This window comes from Lethenteron reissneri, chromosome 36, assembly GCF_015708825.2.
Source record: "Lethenteron reissneri isolate LAM-NWPU_2019-01 chromosome 36, ASM1570882v1, whole genome shotgun sequence".
Classification (NCBI taxonomy): domain Eukaryota; kingdom Metazoa; phylum Chordata; class Hyperoartia; order Petromyzontiformes; family Petromyzontidae; genus Lethenteron; species Lethenteron reissneri.
In genome coordinates this window covers 11,540,276-11,554,556 of record NC_083814.1, presented here as the reverse complement: position 1 = coordinate 11,554,556, position 14,281 = coordinate 11,540,276, and the positions used below count along the sequence as shown (strand labels likewise).

The 14,281-nt window shown below is 47.5% G+C and overlaps 1 protein-coding gene across 2 annotated transcripts in view; it reads right to left on the bottom strand.

The window, feature by feature from the left end:
- Window positions 1–56: 56 nt before the first annotated feature.
- LOC133351141 (probable G-protein coupled receptor 162) overlaps window positions 57–14,281 on the bottom strand; it is a 46,490-nt gene continuing 32,265 nt past the window's right edge. For both annotated transcript variants that reach the window (XM_061566124.1, XM_061566123.1), the window contains exons 3-5: window positions 12,845–13,034; window positions 6,245–6,405; window positions 57–4,996 (exon numbers count right to left, since the gene is read on the bottom strand). In XM_061566124.1, the coding sequence (XP_061422108.1) occupies window positions 4,286–4,996; window positions 6,245–6,405; window positions 12,845–13,034 (1,062 nt within the window). In that variant the 3' untranslated portion in view covers window positions 57–4,285. The remainder of the gene's footprint in view (window positions 4,997–6,244; window positions 6,406–12,844; window positions 13,035–14,281) is intronic.

The window sequence follows — 14,281 nt, the reverse complement described above, 5'->3', positions numbered from 1 at the left end:
ATTGGTGACAGCGGCGTTGGGGGTATATTTTACGCGCACGCTTTCACGACGACGATGCCGAATGCGTCAATTGCTGCTCGATCAGCCAGTGCACGTGTCGTCTTAGCGGGACACCTCGCAAGCGGCCAATCAGTGCCGTGCTTCATGAATGATTTTCGTCCGTCAGTTTTCGGTGGCTCGCCCCGCGTTTAATTTGTCTCTGTGCAGTAAGTAAACATTTAATCTTGGAGCGATGGCATCGGTGTGCGAGGCCAAACACGCCGCACGAATGCAAAGCCGCACATATTTGTCCCTGTGCAGTGTTTGTCTTCTTCTTCTGCTTAGCACAGAGAGACACGCATTACATAAATGAGCCACTGATTTGCCATGCAAAGTTTTAACAGGGTCATCATTGCAAAACTGGACTCGAGTAAGAACACAACGATTGATGCTGCTGAGAGCAGAAACGGGCATACTTTTTTTATTCGTTTGAAGGAGAGAGGGGGGGGGGATGTGTTTTCAAATATTGTTTTCTGCTGCAAAAAGAGACGAGCACGTTGACCCAATGTACAGTCATCCAACCCACGTTATAACAACAACAAAAAACAACAAATTAAAATAACGACGATGATATTGATCATAATAGTAACGAATTTTGGAATCACAAGACAAGGCAGTTGTTGAGTTCAGAAGGGAAGATAGCGGAATTTTTTTTTTCATTTCAAATTGGAAATTCACCAATACAATTAACACAATACGGGACGTCAACTTAAAGCACATAATGGTATTTAAAACGTTTATTATCAAAGCACACAACCTTCAGCTACAGAACACCTGAAACATCGGTAACATATCAATAGGACCAGTCACATCATTGTAACGGTCGCAGCCGCTAGCACGCATGCCCCCCCCCCCCCCCCCTGGGACACGAGCCATCATCACTTGAACCGACGCCCCGAAAAGCCAAACCCCAGCAAGCGCACAGGCGAAAGGGCGCGGGTATCGGGGCGAAAACACGAGACACGTGCGAAACGTTGTCGCAGGTGTGCACTTCCACGGGATAGGATAATCGTGGACCAATGACGGAGCATTATCACATAACTCCATCGTCCAAGGTTGCAAGAACAAATCATTGGGGGTTTTCACGGAGTGCACCGATGTTGTGAGATCGACGTCACCATCTGTTGCGGGTTATATTTGTTGTCGCTTGGTGTTTTTCTTCCTGCACGGCGTTGCTTAGCTGTGTCAGGAAGACGAGAGGAACGCCGCGGGGAACTGAAATGCATGCCTCGTGTGCATGGACCGCCTCGCTCGTGGGACAACGAGGTCTCCAGTCTCTTTAGGTGGTGTTGTGTAACCCGAGTGTGGAAGAAAGAGAGCACAGAGGCAATGGTGCCTACACGAGTGGTCAGTGCGTGACCAAACTTCCTGCCCTTCCGAACCAAAATATTCACAAGACCCGATCGCCACAAAACAACAACGGTGGTCACAGCCAGTTCGCTCGTGCGCTGGTTGGCTGTGGAGTTTTTCATTTAAAAAAAAATCTACATTAGCACCCCACAAGTACTCATTATGTCTGGCTCGGCCGCCACAGGCACAAGTGCCTCGTGCTAGTCGCAATTCTGCAGATGTTTCCTGTTTCAAATGAAGATAAAATTGAAAAGTAAAAAATATATATATACACATGAACGTCTCCATCGAGCAGCACTTGGAAGTGCCCAGCCGCGGTTTGGCCATCCCTGGCCATGTGGAGATCTGACCCCTGGTCATAAGGTGCCAGTACGTGGGCTTGTTAATGAACGTGTAACAATGAACTCTTAACGTAGATTCGTGATCATTATTTAACCAAATGAAGTATTTTTTTGTCTCGTTTTTACTGCCCCGTTTGCATTATTTGAATTTTTTTTCTGTCTCCGTACAGTTTTGTTCACTCAGCCTTGATGTAGCGGCATGTAGTAATACATAAATGGTCAACAAAGGAGTCATACAAGTAGGAATCTATGCACGTGTTGTGAGCACAATGATACATTTAAAGTTATTGATGCATTGTTACGTTCCCAATCGTTAAGCTTTTATCAGAGCACTTCATTGCAGTGTTTAAACCATCTTTTTAAATTGCGCTCTTTTGTATGAGATAATACAATTGACTAACCACTTAAGTACAATTTATGTAATGTTTTTCTTGGCTGCAGTACTATGCAATTCATTCATGAATACGAGTAGATTTCCCATTGGATTATAAATGTTTTAAGGTATCATATTTTAGAACCGCATTCCGACAAATGCCATCTCCATATATCCATAACACATTTGTAAATAAATCCTGGTCTTTTTAGAATTAATATCGTAATAAAGTCATCGACAATAATACTTTTCAGCTCTTTGTCAATCCACTGTTTGGATGAAGGCCTTCCCACACAGTGTTAGTCATGAGGGGTCGTTAGACCATACGTTGGTCACGTGCGGATTGGTGAAGGGGATGTTTGGTTAGCAGGGGAGGATTGCCACGTCTGCTTCAGATATTCAGATATAAATCACCACGATGTTATCTGTAGCTGGGAACTAAACCGGAGTACTCGAGTATCGGGATTTATCGCAGTACAATGTGCTCACCACTGCAACCCTGGTCCCCCAGACAGGAAATTAATACAGTACAAGGAGATGAAACAACTTTTTTCGTGACACTTAAGCGCAGCTCGGCTTGAATTGCAGAGCTGCGCCTAAGGCGATGGCCACTATGAGCTTGCTTGCCAATCGTTTCAATATTTACAGTTAGTTACAAAAACGGCAAAATGAACCCTTTCATAATACAAGATCAAAATCACCCTTTTAAATGCTTCCAATCATCAGATCTCAACGAGCTAAGCAGGCCTGAGCCTGTGTTTAGTACTTGGATGGACGGGAGACTGCCTTGGAATACCAAGTGTTGTATGCTGGTGTTGAGAGGTGGCCAGGAAATGGCAGTGCAGAAATGGATTCTTTAATCTGCGAGGTTTTACCCGCTTCAAAAATATGCGTGGGGTTATTCTGGGGGAGTTGGGTTTCCTCCCACACGAAGCCAACCCCTCTCATGGAGTTGGCCAAAACATCTCAATGTAGCAGGACCCTCCCAAGAAGAGTCTTGAGACTCAGTGAGGCTCTCCTGGTGAAGTAAATGGCATTGCTATTATTAATATCATAAACGTAACCCACAATTCGCTCTGCACAAAATCGATCAACGTGCTTCGCAATATTTCGCCTTTGTGACATTTAACATCATGTCCGTAGAGAAAGTGCTTCCTTCGGAAAATAAAATCAATTGATGATGTGCTTAAATAAAAAATCTAATGTGAATATCGGCAACCTTTGTGTGACAAATCGACAACTCTGTTTTAATGGAATATTAAAGTAAGGCTCTCCTAGTGACCCTTCACCACCACTAGATGGAGACTCGCTTGTATCGGAGGAAACATCTATCCTTTGTTTTTCCTTGCAAATCATCACGGCTCAACTATTGAATGGTTCCCTTCTTGATATTCAGCACATCAGCACCTGTGGCTGCACAATACACGCAACATGCTTCATGCAAGTAAGAAAAGTCCTCGCAGCAACACGAGCCTTGTTACGCGTTCATCTCAAACCTCGAACCTCGCCGCTGCTGTACAAGAGGGCGCAAGATAACTGAAATATTTTTGCCCTTCGCTTATCGGTCCCAACAGTGATCAAAAGATGGCTCATGCCTATAACACCAGTCAACCCGGGAACAGTTGTTATGCAGGCCACACGCTGCTAATGAGACTCAGCAAAGTCAAAACCAGTCTAGGATTATGCCCCTTCAAACAAATACTGCCGCAAAACGTTGGTCCTTTATGCCCATTGGTGATGGACTTACTAAGTGCGATTCTCTTTCGATGATGAAACAGACCCTTTCCTCTGCACGTGTTTGTTCTGTTTGATTATTCTCTGCTGTTGAATGCGTCTTACTCTTTTTTTATTGTCCTGATCTGTATTCAGGGCTTTTTTTCTCTCATCACCATCCATGGTTTTTAATTACAGTCACAGTAGTAGTAGTATCGTGAGCACTGCAATCTTATCAATCGGCAAAGATACACATTTATTCAATGGCTTATCAATAAACCCCTCAAGACTGGGTTTTCCAAAAAAGCTGTTATGTTTCAACAGTCCAATCTGCCTCCACACTCACAATCTCGGTGGAAAATCTCACATGAGGCCATGGAGGGACCTCAGAGCTCCACCCCGAGAGCCTGATCTTGGAAACACCAAGTGCGTTTCTCAGTGCCCACGCGTGCAATTCCAGCGCACATTGTCACTGAGTTACACCGTTCTGCGTGGAAATATTGATTCTTCTCATGGTCGAGCATTTGTCCCAGCAGCAGCCGTCCGCGGCACCGTGCTCTCCGCACTTCATCTGCGCTGCCGCCATCTCCGCGTCCTCCGCATCCCGACTACCACCGTCGCCGCCGATGTCAAAGGTCCCTCCAGACACGACAAACAGTTCACAGTCGGGCAGGCCGCGCGCGCCCTTGGACGGCGTGCCGTGCCTTGGCACAGGCGTGCTGGTGCGCGGGCCACCCCCTCTTGGCGTGGAGGAGTGGGCCGGGCTCGGGCAGGGGCTCACCATCGGCGTCTCGTCGATGTAGCTGATGATCTCGTCGAGCGTGAAGAAGCGGCTGCTGCCGCTGTCGCCATCGCCTTCGTCCAGGCTCATGGTCTTGACGACGACGGGACGCAGCGTGGCCGTCACGCCACCCTCCGAGCGCCGCCTGCGCCCTGCGTAGTTGGCGGGGCGCCCGTCTGGAGCCGACCCCGAGGTGGAGATCTGCCCGGCGCTGCTGCTTACTCCGATGCCGCCACCGCCGCCGCCGCCTAATCTCTTGCGGTAGTGCTTGGGCGAGGCGTGCTGCTGCAGCCCGGTGGAGGAGTCGTCTGTGGGTCCGCGAAGTTTGCTGCCGCTGGATGAGCCCACGGGCCAGCACATGTCCCCATCGTCGTGCGAGCAGCGCCTCGTGTGCGGCAGCTGGAAGAGAAAATCGCACACGAGTTGGTCCGTGTCAGCGATGGGCCGAGACGTCAAGCTAATCAAAAAAAGATGTCAGATTTAATTTTTTTACAGATGCTGGGCACATGTCCAAAAATCCAAGTGCCAAGCAGCGAGCGACATTCTTGCATGTGTAATAGTAACGGTTAATCCGCTTCTTGAATTGAGCAAGGCAATTGTAAGAGATTTGGAAGAGAGGCGATGGGAAGAAAGTCCAAAGTGGAGCGCTGCGGGGAAAGATGCAGAAATAGGAGTGTTTGGACCCACAGTTTGGTGAGTGGGTGAGTGATTGAATGGGTGAGTGTATTGTTTTTTACCTGCAGTGTGGTGGTTAATCACGGTACAAATGAGACGAAATAGTCAGTGTGCTCGACCGATTCCACGTAATTGGGTGGAGGGAATCAATGAGTGAAGTTCATGGGAACGAGAAGTGATAACGAGGTGACTGATTTAATCGGTGAGTGCGGGATCGTTAATCAGCCTGACTGCTTGATGTTTAATTCGCATTGGAATTTTATCTGTTCCTTTGAGTGAGTAGGACATAAAAGTGGGTTAAGTACAAACGGGTTTGCTTGTTTGATATTTGCCCTGGTGATATATATTTTAGTGATGTCATCAAGGGAAACAGACATTTTCAATCTAGATTTGAAGTTTTATTTATTTTATTTTATACCTTACGTGACTTTACCGAAAGAACCAAAGAATTTCGACATTTTCAGTGGCACGTTGATGAGTCAACACATTCTGTACCACATTCTCCTTGGCAGACCAGGGGACAAGCACCACAACAGGGGCTTGCGCACAAACACGTCCACGTCGACGCCTACGAGCACCTCGTGCTCTCTTTTAGCCCCGCCCCCCCTCCCGATACGTCCCATTCATTGGCTACCACATTCTGATAAGCTCCCCCCCCTCTCCTCCCCTCCCCCTTAACTTGTATTTAAGAGCTTGCATCTTGAATCCCTGCCTCACTTGATGCAGCAAATCTGGCTGTGACGGTCCCACCTGATGACGGAGACTTGTGTTGCCTCCGAAACGTCGTGATTTTTATTTAATTTTTTATTAATTTTAATTTCATTTTTTACCTACATGGTGACTTTACCGAAAGAACTAAGAGCATGCTAAGGGAGTTTCGCAACATTTGTGTCATCCACCAGTGCTGAATTACAGGCGTACATAGCCACCCCCCTCCCGGCTATGAATGTTTCACGGCTCTGCCAGAGGTACCTGGAGGAAGTGCTTGCCTTCCACGAGCAACTGGTGCAGGTCACGCAGCTGGTACCCCTCCAGCGGTATGCGGTTGAGAGCGATGTTCTCTTTGCTGGGGCTCAGCTCGACATCGCCTTCAGCCGGCAAATCACGAACGCATCCCCCGTTGGTCTTCATGCCTGTCGATATACACACACATCGATGCAAGGGAGAGGCGAGCGTTGTCATCATGCAGCATAACGTCGCATATCCGTCCATCGCAAACCTGACCTGTAAACCAGCAACTGCGGAGGCGCGGGTTTGCTGGATCACACAAATGTCGTGACGCTCCTTTACTGTGGGCGTCAAGGTGCCATGCGCTGGTTTGACAGAAGGTAGTACGGAACAAAATACGGACCTTTTCTACCTGTGTGGGATAGTGCGTTGCCCCCTTGCACGCGTGCGTTTGCTCGGGGTGCTCCGTTTTCTTCCCACATGTAAACACTCGTGAATTGGCCGATCACACCTTCGTATGTTGGGGAACTGTAGAGCTTGGGCAACTGTTGGTATCGCCGGCTCACCCCGTGGATGTCGCTTTTTTTCTCCCCCGATTGAGATTCGTCGCGCCTCTTCGCCGTGTTCTCTCGTTGTCGAGAGTGAGCGCAGCCTGTGCGGTGCCGCGCTCCGAGTTTAATTCATCATCATCATCATGCTTGTGATTAGCAGGTCAGGCTACCTCCTGTGTGCAATCGGGCCGGGTTGTCAGCTGTTCATATGATGGAGCCTTCTGCGGACGCCGCTGTGCAATAGAATTACGGTTGCGGCAGTCACGTGGCTGTAAATGTGGCATTGTTATCGTACGGTACAACGTTGCATATACGCAACCATCACACATCTTCCCTGAACAATTATCCGTCCATACCGAGTGTGGTGTAGTATTTTTGTATGCCTGGTGTAATTAGTCTCTGTATGTAAAGGTGCAACCCTGCAGTTGCTTGCTTGTGGCACTGTTGGTGGAAGGACTTCCAATAGAGGGAGCTCTGGAGCGTATTTTTGGCCTACTCTTTCACTCTGGCCAGTCGACTGACTGGTGTTTCCATTGTTTGCATACTGCTGGATGGTCGGAGGAAAAATGGGGTGTTAACAATCTTGCATCGTCGATTCAACAACCTCGCCAGGAAATCGATCGGGCGACCTCGATTGCAAGTCCCATGCGCTCACGGTTACGTCATCGATGTGACCTTTTCAGACAGTAATGTATTCCTAATCATCCGCCTCGAAAGCACAGTGTAGCATGTTCCCATGTGTAAAGCAGCGTTAATTATTTATTTCCAGCACCTCATTTGTACGTGGCGTGTATCTGTAATTATCTACAGATGTTCACATTTCTGACCTTTCACATATCCGTCTCCGGCGAGTGGGTGCTGTGAGGTTGCGTACATTAGTGCTCGACTATTCCTGCTGTGTTCTCTGGGCGTACGCATGTTGAACCTCTAGTAAGCAGTGTATAGCCTGGATAGTTTAAAAGCATAAAACAAACTTAATGCTCATGTAATAAAATGGCTGATAACATGAAATATATATTTTTTCCCACCTTAGGTTTTGTGCAGTCATTGTTTATGGACAACACAAAGTGTTAATTCCCCATCGTTGTGGAGAAAGTTCATAACAATACTTTATTGCTGTTACTAAGTTTCTCTTGTGTAACCAGATCTAAAAAAAGGTGTGGGTGTTTACGCTTGCCAAAATAAACTCACAAAATGCATGATGTCACCTCACCATATTTGTCAATCCACATTTAACATAACGTTTTTTTGTACAAAATCCATCAGCCATATGGTCTTATTTAATATATACTTTAGCTCCTTAGTATTAGTTAGACTTGTACCTTTAGTATAGTTTGACTTGTAAACCACTTATTTAAGATTTAAGATTCCTAAATGTTGAATGTATGCACCTTCCGGCCAAAGTTAATTCCTTGTCTGTGCGAACTTTCATGGCGAATAAAACCCTTTCTGATTCTGATTTTGATTCTGAGTGTATTTTAGCAGTATTAGTTCGATGTAATCAAACCCTGATACGGATTTTGACAGTGTCTCCATCAGCAGAGTCAGGCTTGTGGTGAACCAATGCTGGTGAACTGGCTGATGTTTATAGGCAAGGACCCTTTCTGTTAGATATGGGTCCTAGTTTGATTGAAAGGTTTCGTGACTGCAGGGATTCATATTCTTGGTTCTGTCGGTAAAGCCACGTAGAAGGGAAACAATAAAATAAATATTATCTATAAAACAAAATTATCACGACATTTCGATTGCAACACAAGCAATCATCATCAGGTGTTTTCAAATCTTCTTGCTGTGGTTTTCACGCCTGATGATGATTGCTTGTGTTGCAATCGAAACGTCGTGAGAATTTTATTGTTTTCTATTTTTATTATTTTATTGTTTCCCTTCTACGCGACTTTACCGAAAGAACCAATAATATATATATGGGTCCTAATTTGAGGGAAGTGAGCTTAGATGGAAAGCACACCTTGGTCGATCGATACATTGTGACGGGCCAGACTTTGAAGGCAGCCTTTGTGATGAATATTGTTTGGTGGCTGAAGGGACATCCTCCGGATTCTAGATTTGAAGGTTTCGTGACGGCAAGGATCCATACTCTTTGGTTCTTTCGGTAAAGTCACGTAGGTGAAAATAAAATAAAAATCGTTTATCGCTCGTCCCTCACTGCTCCGTGTTTAGCCGCCTTCCTCAAAGCCGGGATGCATGAGAAATGATGAAGACCAATTAATTTATTTTTTGTTAAAGACAAACTGGCATTGTTAGACGACGCGTTCAACCCAGTAACGCTGGGTGTCACTGTCATTCGTGCAGAATTCCGCCCGTAGACCGGCCTGAGGATCTCTTTCTCTATTTGCCCTTCCTTGTTGGACATCGCGTAGCATCGCTGTTCTTTGCCTTCCGCTGGGCCTTTCCCAAAGAATCTCCTATCGATCACCTCCTTCCGCTCATTCCCTCTCACCACCACATGTCTAATCGCCTCCTTCAGGTCATTTCCTCTTACTATTACCACCTAATTACATCATTCAGCTCATTCCCTTTCACTGCTGCCTGCCAAATCCAGCTTTCATTCCTCCTCCCGCTAGATTGAATGAGTCCACATTCAATCTAGCGGGAGATCTCGGAGCTCAGCTGGTAGACCCTGGGTAGTGATTGGATGAAGCAGATGTTACAGACTGTGCAGATACCTTTTGAGCAGCAGCAGCAGCAGCAGAAGGCGGTAAGTACAACACATCTCATCGCTGTGCTAGTCTTCTACACTTCGCTTTCGTGACTGCAGGGATTCATCTGCTTGGTTCTTTCGGTAAAGTCACGTAGAAAGAAATTAATAAAATAAAAAAAACATAATAAAATAATTCTCACGACGTTTCAGCCACAACGCAAGCAGCCGTCCTCAGGTGAAGAACAGGTCTGTCTCTCCTTGTTCTTCACCTGAAGACGGCTACTTGCGTTGTGGCCGAAACGTCGTGAGAATGATTTTATTATGTTTTATTTTTATTATTTTATTAATTTCTTTCTACGTGACTTTACCGAAAGAACCAAGAAAAAGTATGGTCAAGTAACACACCCCCCCCATAACTTGCACCACATGGGGAAGTCTTCATGCAGCAGTGGATTGATGAAGGCCTGTTGCACGTACAAGTGAAGATCCCCCACGTGGGTCAACAAACCTACTTGCTGCACTGACTTCTACTCAGTGGTGGCACTGCTCGACAAAAGTCATAATAATACTAATACTTATTCTTGGTTCTTTGGTACAGTCAAGTAGAAGGGAAATAATAAAATAAAATAAAAATATTACTTTATTATTTCCCTTCTACGTGACTTTACCGAAAAAACAAAGAATATGAATCCCTGCAGTCACGACAGCTTTAAATCAAAATTGAATACTAATACTTGCTTGCTCATGAAGATTAAAAACTGCGTATGCCATCTCCCACCCCATGCTTCCCTTGCCGACCCTCATCCTCCATCCCCCACCGCAGGGATCTGTGCCTCCACCAAAATATTTACCCACCAACCATCCCTGCAGCTGCAGGAACCACCTTACCGTGCGTGCGTGCGCAACGCGCGCACACACAGCCGAAGCGACTCCCAACAACATCTAAGTCTCAGGCTTTACACGCGTGAGTCACTGGCAACGTCCAGCCACGCGCTCCACGTGACGCCGAGCTGACACCCGCTCGCTCGTCTCTATTGAAGGACGTGTCTGGGTCAAAGTGCGGCCACCGGCTACTGCAGACGCAGCGCATCGATCGAGCGGCTGAGCAGCAGTCTAGACACGCAGTCAGCCCCCAGGGCACCACTCTGTGGACCCATTTGCCAGCGGGGGGCTGGGGGGGCGGCGGAGGGGGGGGCGAGGGGCCCGACGGGGGGGGGGGGGCCGGGGGGCAGACGAACTTGCAATGCGCACATGTCTGTGTGTTGTTTAATCTAGTCCAGAAGCCAGAGAATGCTCGTGCTGTTTGTTCTGCTGGGTGGCACGTGGCTCGCCACCTTGCAAGCCGGGCCTCTCTCACACGCACGATCTCCACGCCACCCACAGACTCGCAGTGTGGGGACCATACGCCAAGACGACACCACGTAGCGACGTGCCTCCTCCCACGCCAACCCCTTGAAAAAAAACCCTCAAACGGGGGTCTTTTCCAAGGGGGTCCCTCCTAGCAAAGCCCCCAAGCAAGCAGCCCCCCCTTCTATCCCCAAATGTCGACAGTAAAATTCGATCTGATAGAGCTGCCGTGGTGTCATGGTCAGCTCAGCTGGACGTGCAATCCAAAGGATGCCAGTTCTCAGCGCTCTCTTGGCGTGGCAGTTAAAAACAACGGGGACAGTCCTCTTAAATCGCCTCACTTATGTTCACGCTTACGGTGACTTTCAGACCGCATTCCATTCTCCGTCTCTCCCCCCTCCTCTGTTCCGAGCATAGATGGACTCGTCCGTCTGAACAACCGCCAGTCGCTGTCCGTGGTGCTGACGATAAGAAAAAACGCCACTTTTTTCAAAAAAATTCTTGCTGTGGTTTTCACACCTGCCGATGATTGCTTGTGTTGCAATAGAAACGTCGTGAGAAATTAATTGTTTAATTTTTATTATTATATTATTTCCCTTCTACGTGACTTTACCGAAAGAATACGCCTCACTTCTGTCCACCGAGCACTATGAATGGGTACACCATGGTAAGTTGATTGGCAGGTCACTCGTGATGGGAGGCATTGTGGGTACTCCCACCTTGTCCACGATGTCTGGCCAACATTGGAAGAGTAGGCCAAATACCCTTCCATCAGCAGTTCCCTGGGCAAGTAATTGGATAGGCTATAGCTTTCACAGTCAATTGCCATATTTGTTATTCAGTGTACTGCTGACTCTAATGACGTTACAAAATTAACTTAGTCTGTCCCTTCAATCGGGCTAATTAATTTTGTCTCAATCAGCCGAGCTTTGTACTTTGGAGGGCAGTTCTCGTCCCCATCACTCATGATGATTCTCATCCAATCGGTGAATATTGACTGCCATAAAAACAAATAAAACACTCGCTGCTGAACAATTTTTCATTACTCATTTCGTTAACAACATTGGCGCTGCTATGTTACGTTTGCGTTTAATTACTGATGAGTCCGTCCCCTTAGCGAGAACACCCCCCCCCCTCCCTGCGGCCCTTTAACGCGAACGACTGTGAGTGAAACCCACGCTGCACTCGTGGCTTTGGCGGCCGGGCCATTTGCTCGCGGTGCCTGCGACCCCACGGGGGCAGACGTCGCTCGCAGCGAGCCAACGGTGTTGTTTCTAATCCGGGAGGATGCGGCAACCGGTCGGCCAAATTCGTACACGCGAGCATCGCTGTTCGAATAAGCCCTGGCGCCTTCTGCACTTTTAACCAACCGTGGTGACATTCCAACTGGCGCCTACGTTCCCGATTGGCGGTGTTGACCAAACATCCTCCGATGCTGAAAAGTGTACCTGCGAATTACTCGGCTGGGATTATACGTGGCAACGTCGCCACCCCCCCCCCACCCCCCAACTGCAAAAACTTGGCAGGACCCTGCTGAAAAAGTGTCTTTGACTCAATGAACAATAATAGCAAATAACACAATGTGAAGTCACAAAACCACTGGCAGATGTCCATGCACGTTTTTTTGTTCTACACTTCCACCTGACCGCCTTCTCTGCAACCGTGCAAACGAACGAGTGGTTTAGCAAATGTCTTAATGGATGAAGCCATATCAGCTGGCTCGACTGATTTAACTGTGTCTTAGGCTGGCCATTTGTGACCATTAAGAGCCCCTAGACATGATACTCTTCTTAAATATTTGACGGGAATCTTGCGTTTGTCACCGGTGTCGCTAGCGGCGTAGCATGGTTGCCATAGGCCCTGGCGCAAGGAATGAAATAGGGTCCCCTTGTCTAAATTTGCCCACTCGTTGTAGCCAAGAAACTCGGCTACGATTGCCACCTGTCCTGATTTTACCAGGATCGCCCGCTGTTTGTGGTAACTCTCATCGATCCATTGATGAGTGGATGGATAGATATCTGAATGGATCGATGTATGACCCACGGATAACCACCGTCACCCACCCACCGTCATCGAGATCCTCGGCCGCCATGAGCGTGGCACAATGCTCCCAGATGGTGGGGCAGTCGGCACGGTAGCGCTCGCATGCGCACAGGAACAGCGGCAGCAGCAGCGTCTGCACCACGGAGCACCAGAGCAGCGCCAGCACCATCCAGAAGGACTGCGCGTCGTAGCGCAGGCTCACGAAGCTGATCACCTGTGTGTGTGTGTCAGAGGGGAGAGGAGCGCACGGGTTGTTAGCGGGGACGCTATCACATTTCTGGGATATTCATCTTCTTGGTTCTTTCGGTAAAGTCACGTAGAAGGGAAATAATAAAATAATAAAAATTAAACATAATAAAATAATTTATCACGACGTTTCGGCTACAACGCAAGCAGCCGTCCTCAGGTGAAGAATGAAACACCACCAAGCTTGGAGCGTATATTTAAGCTGGGTTGGAGGGGGAAGAAGAGCGCCTTGACAAAATCGAAATTTCTTGGAGACTCAACCGGGACCTCTGGTCGATGAACTGGCTGCACCGCCCACTTCACAGGTCACGGGCCGCCCCCTGCCTGCGTAATGAGTCGAGCGTGACGCTCGGCAATTTTAAACCGGGGACAAAATGGGATATTCACAAATAGGAGCAGAGATGACCGTTCTGACACCGGGATTGTCTCAGCCAAACCAGGACATTTGGGAGCTTTGACCTTAAGTTGAGCCCTGTACAAATGAGGGGAGGGATGCCCTAGATACAGAGGAGGGAGACAGAGAGAGAGAGACAGGCTTTCACGTTAGCCCAGATGGGCATGGTGGTTATACACACAAAAACTAAGACAAAGATCCCCCCCCCACTCTTGCACATGGTATTGGTGTACACACAGAATAAAGATAAGATAAGGCGCAGGTGCTGTTGTGTTGGGGGGTCCAAGCTCTGTGCATTCACGAGGCTGGGATGACCTTTTCACACAGAGCCCCACCGTGCCACCCAATGGGATGCTTGGAGCTGTCGGCATTCGCTGAAAAAAAAAATCTCCTTGCTCGGAAAGCTCCTGGCCAGAAGCCAGCGCCACTACGAGCGACGAAGTCACAGTCTGTTGTGTCACAATGCACAGAGCAGACAGAGAGGGCAGTGGCTGAGAAACACCGTAAACCAATAACAATGAAAACAAACAATTCGCCCAGAGTAACTGGTAACATTTACACGGAAATGTATCAGGATTATGTGATTTTTATTTTATTTAAATGCTGTTACACAGGTAATTGAGGAAATGTTCCTCTGAAATAAGTTTTTATTTCAAACACAACATTTCCCAAAATCGATTTGAAGCTTTCGTGACTGCAGGAATTACTCTTTGGTTATTTCGGTAAAGTCACGTAGAAAAAAAATAAATTAAATAATGGAATACGACGTTTCGATTGCAACACAAGCAGTCGTCATCATAAGGCGTTACGTCTGTGTGTCT